General features: G+C 48.8%; 1 protein-coding gene across 4 annotated transcripts in view; it reads left to right on the forward strand.

Annotated features, from left to right (window-relative positions):
- SMG7 (SMG7 nonsense mediated mRNA decay factor) overlaps positions 1 to 15,786 on the forward strand; it is a 582,851-nt gene that overhangs the window by 335,295 nt on the left and 231,770 nt on the right. For all 4 annotated transcript variants that reach the window (XM_086955704.1, XM_086955713.1, XM_086955721.1 and 1 more), the window contains exons 11-12: positions 3,143 to 3,213; positions 3,562 to 3,622. In XM_086955704.1, the coding sequence (XP_086811830.1) occupies positions 3,143 to 3,213; positions 3,562 to 3,622 (132 nt within the window). The remainder of the gene's footprint in view (positions 1 to 3,142; positions 3,214 to 3,561; positions 3,623 to 15,786) is intronic.

Raw genomic sequence — 15,786 nt, forward strand, 5'->3', positions numbered from 1 at the left:
GGTCTGTAGGTCTCTAGATATTTAACAGGCAGCACCCAGGATCTGGCCGGATCTCTGCTCCGCCCACCTCCGAAATTTCATTCAGTATGTGGGCCCAGTATGCTTGTATTCACGGACATTCCCATATGATATGGAAGTACGTTCCTCTGTGTCCGCAACCCCTTAAACAGAGTGGATCAGGTGTATGGCCCAATTTGTGTACCATAGTGCGAGAGTAGTATACGCGGTGTAATATTTTAAGTTGGATCAATTTCAGCCGAGACAGGATGGCCGCTTCCCTTGCTGATGCTAGTGCATTCATCCAGTCCGAGTCCTCTATATCTCCTAATTCTATCTCCCACTTACTGCGCAGCACCACCGTAGGGTCCGGCAGATTGTTCACTAGTTTGCGGTTTGTCTGTGAAATAGCTTTTTTTCCCAGGTAGTCAGTCAGGAGTCTATCCTCAAGGGGGGATGATTCAACGAGTTTGGTGCCCGGTGGGATTGCACTTTGCAGCGCGTGTCGAATTTGGATGTAGCGGTATAGTTCAGTGTCGGCCATCCCATATCTTTCTCGTAGGTGTGGGAATGATATGATTTCTCCCTTATTCCACAGGTCTCCTATCTTGGAAATGCCAATGAGATCCCATTGCTTGAATCCCTTGGTGTTCGCCAGAGTGCCGAGGCGGCGTGTGTCCCACAACGGGACACACGATGTGAACACTCCCTCCCATCCCAGGGCTCGTTGCGCTGTGTGCAAAATTTTGACCGTATGTGCCGTAGGGCCTGTGAGTGTGACACTTTTTGTTCGTGTAGAGGGCTTTCATGAGTTGTTCTACAGGAAGTACCTGTCTGTCAAGTCGGTATGCAGGGTCATTGTGCGGCGAGTGAAGCCATTGGTTTATAATCATTAGTTGTGCAGCCCAATAGTATAGTTTGATATTCGGTAGGGCTATACCACCATCGTACCAACTTCGGACCAGTTTGGCCTGTGCTATCCGAGCTGGCTTCCCATCCCATAACAAGGAGGAGAGTTCTGCATCAATAGCTCTGAAATAGGAAAGAGGGACTGGGAAAGGGGTATTGTGGAGTGCATAAAGGAACCTGGGGAGTGCGAGCATTTTAAAAAGTGTAGCTCTTCCCAGGAAATATCCCTCTTAGTGACATTTGCAAAGCAGCAGCATGGATGAACCTGCAAACTTTTAATAAACGTTATTGTGTGGATGTTTTTGTTCTTACCTTGAGGCTTTTTCAATGATGAATGTGATATCGTTATGCAAATAAGATTGTTTTGAAAAGTTCTATTGTTAATTAATGTGATATTATTAGTGTAATAGTTTTAATTAACTATGTACTTTATAAATAAACTTGAACTAGATAGAGTTGTTACTGGTTCCTGGTTGAGCTTCCTTCCTTTTGCTCCTTGTGACCATCTGCATTTCCACTGTACCTTGGTATTGTCTTGTTGTCTACCATTTCCGCGTCCTCTTCCTAAAACAATATGGTTTGCCTCTTCGAAATGGGATTCAAGGGTGGGAATGGATGAGACCCATTAGGCCATTACCCATTGGGGAACGACTATAATGGGGGCGAGCCGTACATATATCCTCTGTGGGTGTTTTCATCACCACCACCACCACTACTACTACTACCACTTTTGTCATCAGAACTGAATAACTAATTCTGCAAATGTCTCTTTCTCGTGGACGCCTCCTTTTTTGTGTAAGCTATTCGTGTTTTGTAATATTCATCCAAATCAACATGTTTTCTAAAAACTTGTCATATATCATGGCCCCAAGAGTTGTGTTCTTGCGGTCTTTCATATATTTTAAGTCCTTCCCGCCATGCAAGTCTGTTGTGGAAAACATTTAGAGTTGCTGAAGAATTTCTTCCCTTCTGTTTTTAGGGATGTATAGCTGAACGTGAATGCCACTTTTGTAGTAGCTTTTTTATAAATGTGAACTTAATACGTTTGCTGATCCGGAGTCCTGATGTAGACAGCTCACACAGAAAACACCACAATAGTCTGGTACCTATCCACCAACCTCTCCACATAGCAATTCCTTTGAGTAACCCTCCTTCCAATTCCAAGATGTCTTGGCCTGATGTATATATTAAACCCTATTCCATGTCTTAGGCTAGACCATTTATATTTTTTAATGTTCTAATATTGTGGTGTATACAAGCCAGCAATCTTATTAGTTTCCAGATCTCATTGAATTAGCGATGTCAGTTCCCCTTGCTTGGGCAACCACCAAGGTGGCAAGACCTCGCCTTTAAAGAAGTTCAAATCATCAGAGCATGATGCACTCTTTTGAGAATGCACCAGTAACCAATCCCATTGTTATATTTGCTTCCCTTTGTAGCCAAAGACTTGTATCTTGCAGTAAAGCTGGCTACTGTAGCTTTAGGAAAAGTCCCCCTTTCTTACATATGTAGCACAGTCACTGAGATTTACATTCATACATGCACAACGTTGTCTTAATTTAGATACCCACATGTCTCCGCCTTTCCTCCATAAGCTATTTAACTACTGTATAACAGCATGCATATTTTTTAGCATTCCATTGGCTACATTCACCACTTGGGAGTAATGACCATCATTTGTATTTAGTGACTACTGATAGAGATCCCATGAGAGAGAGAGGGAAAGTTACTTGTAGTCCTAGTTCTCCAATAAGGAATTGATCATTGAAATCAAACACTCCTCCCTGATGGAAGCAATTGCATGGTAGTTTATTGAAAATCAGGATCCTGCTACCCTGTGAAAATCAATTGATGCTTCAATTGCCACTACTGAACATTGTGGGACAGTAGGCCTGTTGACTACCTTAAGTACATTTTCATCTTTCTCCATTTCTTTAATATGTTTTTATTTTGAAGATTCGTAAAGGAAAAATTGGCCAACTAGTTTCATTGTACTTTGATTAGCATTGTCATCTTTTTTTAATGCGAACACAAACCTAATGTTGCTTGTGGTGTAACTCAAATGTCAAAAGAGCATTCTTGGAAAACAATTCTGAGGTTCTTTGCCTGCGGAGGAGCATCCAGGGGGAAGACTCAGGATAGTGAGCTAGATGTAAATGGAAGACACGTTATTTTACTTCGTATAATCCTATTCATGATTGTATTGTGTGCTTACACTGAATTTTTTATATTGCAGCATCTGGCCCTGGCTGATTTCTCTCTTGAACAGTTTCAATGTGCAAGAGGAAGATCTCTCCAACACTATCTGTAAGTTTGGAGGTCAAGTTACAAATAGGGTATAATGGAAATTTTGCAGTGCTACAGTTTTAATGGCCACTTTATTGAAGGAAGCTATAAATGGATATTTTGTGTGGTTGTTCGATTGGCACACATTGTTTTTTTGGTGCCTTTGTTGCATATTACATACAGTATACAGTTTGGTATTGCAGATATTTTGTTCTTCATGGTGTATCTAATTACTCGAAATTGTGTTGGGTAGATTTATGTGAGTCCTGTCCATAAAGTAATTGATGTTGTCTTAACTGCCAACTGACATGGACTTCTGTAATAGGACTGTTACGGGTTGACATTTTTTTTATCTGAATTGATCCACAGTAACGCCACTCCCGGAGGAGTTTGAGCTTCAAGGGTTCCTGGCTCTCAGACCTGCATTCAGGTGAGTGGTTGTTAAGAAATGTCTGCTTGTGATTATTTTTATGATATTTCTAATTGTTTAGCATGTATTTTTATGGCTTTGCTAACAGACATTCTCTCTTGAACATATGGTACTTAAAAGTGTGTATTAGGATGTAGCTTGGGTATTTTGGAGCCATCTAAGATTCTCCTGTAGCTGTGCACAGCCACTCTGAAAAAATGTATCTCCCTGGGAGCAACACACATGTATGTTTACTGTGATGTAAAAATATTCAGATCTGAAAGAGACACGTTAGTGATAGATTCCTTACTTTAGAATATCCCCAGGTGTCAGACTGGATCTGGAAATTTTTGCGTAGCAGTACCCTTGCGCGTCGGTAGGCGTCGTCTGCGGCACCGCGTCCGGTGCCGTGATGACATCGTCTGAGTACTTGGACGCTGCCTCCGCGTGCTGACGTCGATTCTTTTTTCCGCGCCAGCAGCGCAGATCCGGAAAAAGTGGTACCTTAGTCACTTTTTGACTAACACTTTTCGATCTTTTGATCACCCTTTTCGAGTCTCCGACTCTGATCGGTGCCGATAGGGAAATGCCTGGTTTCAAACCCTGTGAAGATTGCGATCGACTGATGTCGGTCACGGATCCTCACCGTCGGTGTCTCCACTGTCTCGGCGTCGACCACGACGACAAGGCCTGCCTCGACTGCCGGGCCCTTACTTCGAAAGCTAGACGGGAGCGGTTCCGTAAGCGACTCGAACTCCGGCAGTTGGCCCCGTGCCGAGAGAGGTCCCGGTCCGGACAGAGGTCGAGGGACCGGTCGCGGGAGCGGAGCAGTCATAGCTCCGGGAGTCGACATCACTCCTCTGGGTCAAAGTCGTCAGGTAAGCACAAGAAGTCGAAGAGACTTCATCGCTCTTCCGACTCCCCCCGACGCTCGCGCAACGCGGCCGGGTGTTCAGGTGGCACCGCCCTCGCGGCTCTGTCTGAGTCGCAGGCGTCACGTCCGGCTTCATACCCTCCGGTCCCTGGGCCTAACGCGACGCCGGGGGAGATCGAGCGGTTCATCATGGCCATGACTTCCCTCTCTCCCCCGACGGGTTCCGCGGCGCCTTCGGGCCCAGCGGCCCCGTCTGGGGGTCCTAGCGAGTCGGGGGCTTCGGCCCCGACGCCGTCGGGTGCTTCGGCCCGACGCCGCCGGCGCCTTCGGGCCCGGCGCCGCAGGGCCCCACTGGATCCAGTACCGGATCCGGGTCGTCACCGGTGGATTTAACGACCTCCCCGGCGCCGACCCCGCAGGTGTCACCTCCGGCGCCGTCCTCGGGCGGCGCAGTCCCCAACGCCTCCCTCAACCCGGTGCCGCTCGGTGCCGATTCAGATGCCGTTTGGTGAGTTCACTTTCCATGAACCGGCCCCATCCTTTACTGACCCTGAGTACCAGGTGATGGGTGATGAGGAGGATTGGGAGGGGTCTGAGGACCCTCTGACACGTGAGTGCCAGTCTTATGAGGACTGGGCAGGTGACCTTGGGGAAGCCAGTGGTTTAGACACTTCACCTGACACTGGCTTTGTCTCCCCTCCAAACGTGGCTATGGAGGAGGGGGCAGCCTATAGCGTGGTGTTGATGAGGGCAGCCAAGGCCTTGGGCCTTGAGCTCCCCGTCGCGGCCGTGAGGTCTAACCTCCTCACTGAGGTCCTTAAGCCGCAGTCATGCTCAGCCGAGCCTCTGCTGCCGTTTAACGAGGCCTTAACTGACGTTCTTTTGGGCACTTGGTCCAAGCCCGCGGACCTGCTGTGCATTCTGGGATACTGGGAGAAAGTTCTGGAAAGTTCTCTTAAAGGCACAGTATCCTATTGTAAGCCACATAATGGCAGCCTATGGGGCTTGTCTGTCCATGCCTTCCTCTCTATCATTCCAGAGGCTTTTACTGGTAGAGGCAAGTTTCTCTATGGAAGAAACTGGGCAGGCTGTATTGTGTGTGGTGTTTTTGGTGGAATTTCTAGTTGAAGTACTGGACAGTGTAGCCTGTGGATATAGGCTGCATTATTTGTCTTTAATTCTCTAAGTGTCTTGCAGTTCTGCATTTCTTGACGACTTATGAGATTATTTTTGATTGCCGGGGTCCACGCACATGAGCGGGACTATTCACTAGATTATGACTATAACAGAGATACCCCTACTACAGAACTGGAGTTACAGGACAGAAACTACTCCTTCCTGTCCACCCACCCCACCCCTGAGAGCCTGGTCATCCAGGCCTCCAATTCCCAAACCGCATTCCCGTCGGCTCCGCCGGACAGGGAATCCCAGAGGTATGAACAGTATGGCAAAAAGATCTTCTCATCCCTTAGTCTGGGACTGCGGTCTTCCAACACCGCATGCCTCTTGGGCCGCTACACCCACTCTCTGTGGGATACGGTTGCGGAAGCGCTGCCAGAGTGTCCGGTGGAGGTACGGGCCAAACTCGGCCAAGCCCTTGTGGAAGGTCGGGATGCAGCCAGATATTCTATCCGGTGTGGACTGGATACCACCGACTCACTGGGTAGAGCGATAGCAACGACGGTGGCGGTAAGACGCCACGCCTGGTTGAGGTCCGCCAACTTCTCGGCTGATGTCCAGAACACACTTATGGACATGCCGTTCGATGGCCGTCGCCTCTTTGGCGACAAGGCAGAGACAATAAGCTGGATCGTTTTAAGGACTCCAGGGCTACGGCCAAGTCCTTGGGCCTCTCGGCCCCACGCCAGCAATCTGCTGCTTTTCAGTCCTTTCGTGGCCATGGAAGGGGTGCGCCCACATGTGCTGCCAGCCACGCTCCGCAGGGTAATACCCAACGCGGTGGTGGCCGTGGAAACCGCCGTGGCGGCGGTCGGGGACAACGGCGAGGTCAGTCCACACCTTCCCCCACAGCATCCGCCTCAAAACCCTCCTAGTCCGTGCTTTCAGGCCCATTTGACGCCAGTGGGTGGCAGGGTTCGCCATCACCACTCCCACTGGCGCACTGTCACGTCGGACAGGTGTGTGCTGCAAATCGTCCGAAGGGGCTACTCCCTCCCCTTCGATGCGACTCCTCCAGCCATGCCACCTAGAACCACCGTGTATCGGGGGATCATTTGCGACTTCTGCAGGAGGAAGTTACGGCCCTCTTGGCCAAGGGGGCCATCGAGCGCGTTCCTGGGCCAGAAGTAGGGTGTGGTTGCTACTCCCACTACTTTCTGGTACCCAAGAAGGGCAAAGGGGGCCTACGCCCTATCTTGGACCTAAGGAACGTCAACGGCTTCCTCCGGAAGGAGAAGTTCAAAATGCTGACACTGGCTCAGGTCCTAGCTGCCCTGGACCCAGGAGACTGGATGGTAGTGTTGGACTTGCAGGACGCTTATTTCCACATTCCCGTCCTGCCGGCCCACCGGCGCTTCCTGTGGTTCACGGTTGGCCAGGAGCACTTTCAGTATACCGTGCCCCCCTTCGGCCTTACCAGCGCCCCACTTCGGCCTTACCATCGCCCCACGGGTGTTCACAAAGGTGATGGCGGTGGTCGCAGCTAATCTGCGCAGGCTAGGGGTTTGTCTTCCCCTACCTCGACGACTGGTTGTTGAAGGCGGGCTCGCCCCAGACAGTAGTCAGCCACCTCCAGACTACGGCGGATCTCCTGCACCAGCTGGGGTTCTCCATCAATGTGCAGAAGTCACACCTGTGCCCCTCTCAGAAGCTACTCTTCATTGGAGCGGTTCTAGACTCGGCGCAGTTTCGGGTTTATCCGCCCGAACAGCGGGTCCGGGATATTCAGGCTCTCATCCCACTCTTTCAGCCTTTATCCCGGATCTCGGTCAGGTTGACGCTGCGGCTTCTGGGGTTGATGGCCTCCTGCATCCTACTGGTGCATCACGCCAGGTGGCGAATGCGGGCTCTGCAGTGGGACCTGAAGTTTCAGTGGGCCCAGCATCAGGGCAACCTGTCCGACCACGTCCTGATCTCGGAGGGCACTGCGAGACAGCTTTAGGGGTTGCTCACGGACCGCGGTTGGGTCAGCGGCAGATCCCTCTCCCTTCCCCCACCTGGAGCACGTAGTCGTGACGAACGCGTCCCTCCAGGGCTGGGGAGACCACATGGGAGAGGCGGAGATCAGAGACCTCTGGTCTCCGGCGGAGTCCCGGCCCCATATCAACCTTTTGGAGCCGCGGGAGATTCGTCTAGCACTGCAGGCATTCCTCCCCTCTGTCCGAGGGAGTGTAGTGCAGGTGTTCACGGACAACACCACCGCCATGTGGTACTGCAACAAACAGGGCGGGGTGGGGTCGTGGACCCTCTGCCAGGAGGCTCTGCGCCTCTGGCAATGGCTGGAACATCAGGGCGTGACCCTGGTGGTTCAACACCTGGCAGGTTCTCTGAACGCCAGGGCGGACGAACTCAGCCGCCGGTGCATGATGGATCACGAATGGCGACTGAACTCGGACGTGGCGCAAGGTCTCTTTCTGCGATGGGGAGAGCCTTGGTTAGATCTATTCGCCACAGAAGAGAACGCGCAATGTCATCAGTTCTGCGCGTTGGAATTTCCAAGGCGGCACTCGCTCGGAGACGCTTTTCGTCGCGAGTGGAGTTGCGGTCTGTTGTACGCCTTTCCGCCTATACCACTTCTGCCCAGAGTGCTGAAGAAGATCAAGCGCAACCGGGCCCAAGTCATCCTTGTGGCTCCGGACTGGGCACGAAGGTACTGGTATCCAGAGCTATTCAGTATGTCAGTCGATCCCCCGGTTCGTCTGCCTCTTCAGGAGGACCTTCTGTCGCAGCAGCAGGGGACGGTCCTCCACCCGAACCTGTCCAGTCTCCACTTCCATGCTTGGAGATTAAGCGGCGACAGTTGAGGCCATTTGACTTGCCTCCTGAAGCCTGTAACATCATTCTGGTAGCCAGGCGTCCCTCCACAAAGTCGGTATACGACTGCAGGTGGAACAGATTTGTGGCATGGTGCACAGCAAAGGCTGTGGATGCTCTCTCTGCTCCTCTTTCTGAGGTTCTTCTCTTCCTTCTTTCTCTTGTCCAGCAGGGCTCTGCTCTGGGCGCTATCAAGGGCTATCTTTCTGCCCTTTCAGCCTTCTTTAGGCTGCCTGATCAACCATCTTTGTTCAAGTCCCCTATTGTAAATCGATTCCTAAAAGGCATCACACACACATTTCCTCCTGTTCCGTTTGTGATGCCTCAGTGGGACTTGAACCATGTGCTTACATTTCTTATGTGCGCTCCCTTTGAGCCACTTCACAACTGTCCTCTCCTCCTTCTTACACTGAAGACTGCTTTCCTGGTTGCCATCACCTCTACTAGGAGAGTGAGTGAGCTCCAGGCCCTCTCTTGTACTCCTCCTTTCCTTTTTGTCCATCCGGACAAGGTTGTGTTGCGTACTAAGCCATCTTTCCTGCCCAAGGTTGTCACAGCCTTCCACATCGGGCAGTCCATCACTTTGCCAACCTTCTTTCGCCACCGCACCCCTCTAAAGAAGAAGAGCGGCTCCACCGCCTGGACCCAAAACGTGCGCTCTCATTCTACTTGGATCGCACACGCCAGTTCCGGGTGGATGACCAACTCTTTCTTGGCTACGTGGGCGCTAAGAAGGGGAAGGCGGTACATAAGAGGACCATCTCCCGATGGATCATCTTGTGTATCCAGGCATGCTACTCCTTGGCTAGAAAGGAGCCCCCTGTTGGATTGCGGGCTCACTCCACCCGAGCCACGGCAACAACTACTGCCCTGGGCCGGGGAGTGCCCTTGCAGGATATTTGCCAGGCAGCTACGTGGGCCTCGCTGCACACGTTTGCAAGCCACTATTGCCTGGACAGTCCAGTCCGGAGGGATGGCTTCTTTGGCCGTTCCGTCCTCCAGGACTTTCTGATGTGATTATTGGTTCGTAGACCCACCACCGGGGTTGGTATTGCTGGGGTATCTATTCTAAGGTAAGGAATCTATCACTAACGTGTCTCTTTCAGATGCACAAGTTACTACTTGTGTAACGATATATCTGTAAGAGACATTAGTTAGTAATAGATTCCTTACCGACCCACCCATCCTCCCCGTTCTGCGAACCGATATATAGGGTTAAGGTCATCCCCTTTCAGGGCCCTAGTTTCAATGGCACCAGTGCTGGTTTTTAACACGGCTCAGCGCTTCTGGCGCGGAAAAGCTGTGGCTAAGAATTGACGTCAGCACGGCGTCGACGACGGACGCGGAGCCGCAGACGACGCCTACCGACGCGCAAGGGTACTGCTACGCAAAAAATTCCGGATCCAGTCTGACGCCTGGGGATATTCTAAGGTAAGGAATCTATCACTAACTAATGTCTCTTACAGATATATTGTTACACAAGTAGTAACTTGTGCAACTGGGTCGGGACATCCCGATAAAGAGTGGAAGGACATATTTTACAGGGCTCATCACACTACATTCAATATAGGCCACAAAAACAGCCAACAAACTCGCCACCTATTGGTATTATACCCCAATGCTCATGCATAAGTACTCTGCAATGGCCAGTGCTGGAGAGGCTGTGGAAACCCTGGGGGCACTCTTACATTTGCTGTGGAAATGCCCCAAGCTCACGCAGTTCTGGGAACAGATGCTGAATGACATAGATAGGCTGTTCGGAATTCGGTTTAAACCGAATGTACTCGATAATACCCTCCCGGATGAAAATCAGCTGACCTGGTTTAAACCGAGTGTCACTGATTTTCGCAGTATTTTCGTAGTTGTTGCGGCACTTGGCCACTTGATTGAGCCAAAGCATCACAAACATTCATTGGCCTGCCTGTGGTTGCCTGGCGCGGAGGTGTCTGGAGAAAACAATGCTTCTGCACACAGGGAGCCGAGGTGTGAATGGCCCAAGGGCCAGAGCAACACCAGGCCCCCTGCTTGGCTCACGTGGGGGGGAGATGAGCTGTTGCGGTCTGCCGTCTGTCTTTTGACGGCTGCATCCAAGTACTTCACAGGTCTTTCAAAAGACCATTTACTTAACATGACGTTAATGGCAGTGGCTGGGTCATGGGTCCACAAGTAACCATTTCTTTTCCCAGCAATCGAGTTTGTTATGGCTGTGCACAAGGCTCGGATATTATTTATTCACCTCGGTCCTGCTGAGCTGGCAGTGTGTGGGCACAGTGCGGTCTTCAGTAACCCTTCTAGTTTTTCTATCCCCCTCGAGTCTGTCTGGGCGCTCGGCACAGTCAGAGTAGCTCCCTTGCTATCTTCTGACTTCTTCGTTTTCCCGTCCAGGTCTGCGGAGAGCAGGGACTGGTGCCGGTCTGTGGGCAGAGCTCTATCCTCTCGTAGGCAGGACGGGGGTCTGTCAAAGAATGGGGTTGATTCTGCTGCCTGGTTTATTGCAGACATAGATGGGGCTTTGCTGGAGCATTACTGTGTGCGCTCGGGCGGGCGGCTCTGTGCAAACCCGCTCCGCCAGCACAAGGAGGATAACTGTAGCAATCTGTATATTTTGCTTCTGTGCTCACCATTGCATGTGTAAGTGTGTGTGTGGTGTGTAATGCAGAGGAGTGAGGTGTGCACAGGGGACTGAGATATTTACAAACGAGTGAAGTGTTAGCAGGGTTGAGATGTGTGAGTGAGTTTGAGGAAGAAGGAGAATGGGGTGTTTGCTGGGGAGTGAGGTGTGTGAAGGAGAGTGAGGTGTGTGAAAAGGGGTGAGATGCGTTGAGTGTGAAGCGGAATAAGCGATATCTAACGCAGTGCTTTGTGTACAGAGGCGCGTGTTAAGCGCGAGTTGTGTGCCTGGGATTAAAGTGACTACTGTGAAATTACTGTGTGTAAGGGAATGAGGTTTTTGCAGGAGAGCGTGGTGTGTGCAAGGTAGTCAGGTCTGTGCAGGAGAGGAGCCAAGAGTGTGTATGAGGGGGCGGAGTGAGGTATGCAGTCGTTATGTGTGTGCAGGCGAGTTATGTGTGTACTGGTGCCTTATAGGTGCATGAGAGTTGTGTGCGCGCAGTGGAGTCAGGTGTTTTTGAAAATACGAACCCTCATTCAGTGCGGGCAGTGTGTGACAAAGGAGCTACAGAAACAGCAACTTCTCTTTTTGCAGCCAGGAGCAGGGGCGTGAAGAGAGAGCAAATGTGTCAATGGTGTCAGAAGCAAAGCTGCGCGTCCTTTAAAGGGGTCTTGTCACAGCCGCCGAGTGTCTGGAACTCTCCCCAGCTCCGTTGCTGTTTACTCACCATGGTAATTGAGGGTCATACACCTGGTTTAAAATGTCCAGGCGACACTAGCACACTTATTGTAATCTATTCAAATGTTTTACCAGAATGAAAGCCGATACGTGCAGAGCCCAGCTATAGTCTTCCTTTACAGTTCCTTCCCTTTGTTTAATGCAACATCGTTTTTTAACTGAAGGACAACAAAAGGAGAAAACAATAACATATTTCCACCTGAGTCATTTTGAAGCCAGATAAAAGTCCCCCCCAAGGACGGCAGGGGGCACACCGCTTATTATCACAGCAAGGAGTAGCCCCAGAGGTCAAACATGCAGGCCCACCCTCCCAAAAATTGCTGAGTTCATTTTTAGGGAAATGAATGCAGTCCTTCAAACACAGGCCAGTGTTACCGGCGCCAGACAGTGGGAAGTGTTGATAAAGACAGTACTGGGATTGTCTGAAGGGCAGCCATTCTAGTGAATCAGCACTTAGAGGCCGTAACTGCACTAACAGTTGGGCGTATCTCCCCAGCCGCGCTTGTACGTAGCGTAGGGATGCACTGGAATACCTGAGATTGTAGGACAGAAGGAGGGGGTCACAATAACTAAAATTAGGGCAGCAATCACATTATCTCTGGTTGTTGGTGCGTGTGATATGAAAGCAGTACAATCTGCACAGTGGTGCCTATAACATCTGACTGCAGTGCACTGGCTGTTCATGTGACATATCAGAGTGCAGTGCGCAATGGCACCTATAACACGTCTAACTGCAGTGCACTGGTGGCACATGTAAGATCTCAAAGTGCAGTACATTGGTACTGAGTATGGCGGTATGCTACAAAACATTGTTTTTAAAGTGTTGAGCTGGTACATGGAACTTCCTTTCCAGCGGCGCTACGTGACTCGCTAAGAAATAGGCATTCTGTGCAAAGTTCTACCAAAAAAAGACACACAACAAAGTTCTTTGTTTTATTACAGTGGGAAGAGTTCTTTGTTTTATTAAGGTGGGAAGAGCATATCTTTACTAAGTGCAATAAGGTTTAGCTATTTACATCATGTATTATGTAATTTTATAAATATTTATAGGCTTCTCTGTACAATAGAAGGCAGCCATCAACAGCACACCACGTCATTAAACTCCACTACATACCAACCACAACCCAAAATACTATTCCACATATTTGCACTCAAACACTCCACATAATTACAATACGTTCAATTCCAGATAATTAGTATCCACATAATTCCAATCCAAAAATCAACTACACACCAGACAGTTCCACTCCACACAATTATACAACTAACTCATCCAATCCAACCCACGTATTTCCACAGCACACCACATACATACACTCCATAAAATAATGCCTTTTATTTTTGTTTTTAAAACATAAATAAAAGGCTTTGTCATTTACAATGCCAATAGCTTAAACTCACATAAATGCAAGACCTATTGCATTGCAAATGCTTGTTAAATCTGAGCTGCAGAATCAAAGGACAATGGAAAGTATTTCATGACTTTATTGAGCTTCTGAAATGTAGAGCAGTATACAATTTCTGAGGAAAAATTGAAAAAGCAATCCTAAAAGCAAAGCGTTCCATAAACATCGGCAAAACACCGTTTCAGTTGTTTTTTATGGCGCAAAAATGAGTAAACACTGAAAAGCACTGTTTTTAGAGGTATGGAAATCACTGGAAAACACTGAAAAAACACCACCAGAATTTACCAAAAATAGAAACTGAAAACAGGAAAGCCTAGACATAGATGAGGCCTTTTAAACAACTATCCAGCGCCTTCCTGCGTACACACTTCTGGGTCTCCCCAATGCCCTCACCTACCCTCTACGGTCCATCAGGGGCAGACAGATAGCAATGACCTTTAACACAACCCATAGGCTCCTCTTGGCACACTGGGGATCGGACAAAATCCCAGACCACAGGCAATGGCGCCACCACTTATGGGCGAGGTTTGGTATGGAGAGATTGTCCTTGCCTGCTCGTATTGACCCCAAATCCTATGGCGAAATATGGTCCCCGTTTATCTCTATCCGGTCTAAGGAATTTAGAGAACTTTAGTACCCGGCATACCTGCACATCCTCAATATACTGCCACCGTCTTAGGGTTTCAATAGGTCCTCTTGGGGGCAGCTCCCTGTAATATTAGGGTTACCCCGCTGCCACTCAATTTTGCCTAGACTTCTTCAGAAGGAGATTGGATGGGGTGTGGGTTAGGGTGGGGTTTTTGTCTATCTCTGTTTGATCATTTGTATTCTTTAGTGTGCACATCTGAGAGCAAGGCTACGGTTTTTTGCATATGCAGCATGATGTAGATGGTAGAGCGGTCTTTCCTCTACGGTCATCTTGTATCTCTGTACATGGTCTAGCCCCTTAGAGTGGCTTCTCGCACGGCCAACCCTTTCGGGTTGTAGGCAAACCGCTGTGCATCTTCCCTTCTCCCACAGTGCTCCTAGTTTTCACTCCAAGGCCTAGTCGTTAATATGCTTTTGTAATACCAACTTGTTCAGATGAGGTCGTAAGCAAATTGTTGAAAATGCTTGCTCCACTTTTTCTTAATATTAATAAAAAGATTGAATCCCCAAAAATTCAAAGGCCCATTCAGAGTCTGTTCTCTACAGGTCACTTTATATTGTACCATCATGAGCTTTCAGGGTAAGTTCTGCTCTTACTGCACCTGATGGTCCAAACATAGTCCTTGACAAATTTTCAAAAATTTGAAAAGAAAAGCAGCACCACCTTTTTGTTTAGAAACACATGAAACTGTCTTTTTTTTTTTACTTTGTTTTAAAGTTTCTCAATTCAGTAACCTATTTTGGACCTCAATTGTTTTTCATTGTATAAGTGTGTCATCTAGTTTTACTCTTCCAGTTTTTAAGGCAATTATATATAGAAATCACATTGTAATCCTAATGACATGTCCTAAAGTGTTGAACATGAAGTGGTATTTACCCATATGCCTCATTATTAATATCTTTATTTTAACAAGTTATATGAAAAAGCTTAGGTAAAAAACAATTCTTCAAAAAATACATAGTGTCTCAGTGATATTTTCATAGGCTAAATCACATGGGTTTTTTAAAGAGGCACTTTTGTTGTCTCGCACATCATATGCACATTTGGTAATGGGTTGTGGGTGGAGGAAATCATGCTTAAGAAATCAGTGATGTCCACAGTTCAATACCCCAAAGCCTTTCCAGAATGGAGTATTTTGTCCCCATCGCCTTTCTTTTTTGACCCAGGCAGATCCTCTTATGGAGAAAATCCCTTTCCAAGTCTGCCCTAGTGTAACTCAAAATTCCCCTGGTTTAACCAGCATCTTGTTTGCAACTTCTCCTTGTCTCCTGAGCATGAGGATGTGACTTGTTCAGCATGCAAGGAGTTCAGGTGAAAAGGGCTATCCAAAACCGACAAAAACCATGCAATGCATACTGCAAAATGTACCGTAAGAGATCACCAAAAACTCTGGACATATTCGGCCTGAAGGACATAGCCCCAAGGACATCATTAATGCCAAGGATGAAGAGCCAGGATCTTCAGGTATCTAGCTGTTGCATGCAAAGCAAAGCCCTGAAGTTTATATCCTCCGGCGTTTACTAGGTGCAGCTACAAGAGTAACTCCCTTGTGCCACAGTAAAGACCCTGGGACCAAAACAACCCCTAGAGCCTCCATTCTCTCACAATCACTTAAGGATTAGTCTTCCAGGAGCTCACCATGGAAATTACCTCCTGTCAATCCGAGCATCACTCCCATGGGAGTCCGGCATTGAGCCTGGAGAATATCCACAAGAGGCACCACCTTTGGGTCCAGCTCCAGGCTCTAAAACCTCTGAACTCAGAAAGACCCCCTCTGCTCCAGGAAGGCCTCTTAAGGGCTCCATGTCTTGGCACCTGTAGGAAGGTACATCCTGACTATGGTTGCCCCCAACTTTTTGCCCTGTGTTTTAGCTGGTTTTGGACATAGTCGACCTGGGACCCTGCCAATCAGGA

The sequence above is a fragment of the Lissotriton vulgaris genome, chromosome 1_1 (assembly GCF_964263255.1).
Source record: "Lissotriton vulgaris chromosome 1_1, aLisVul1.2, whole genome shotgun sequence".
Classification (NCBI taxonomy): domain Eukaryota; kingdom Metazoa; phylum Chordata; class Amphibia; order Caudata; family Salamandridae; genus Lissotriton; species Lissotriton vulgaris.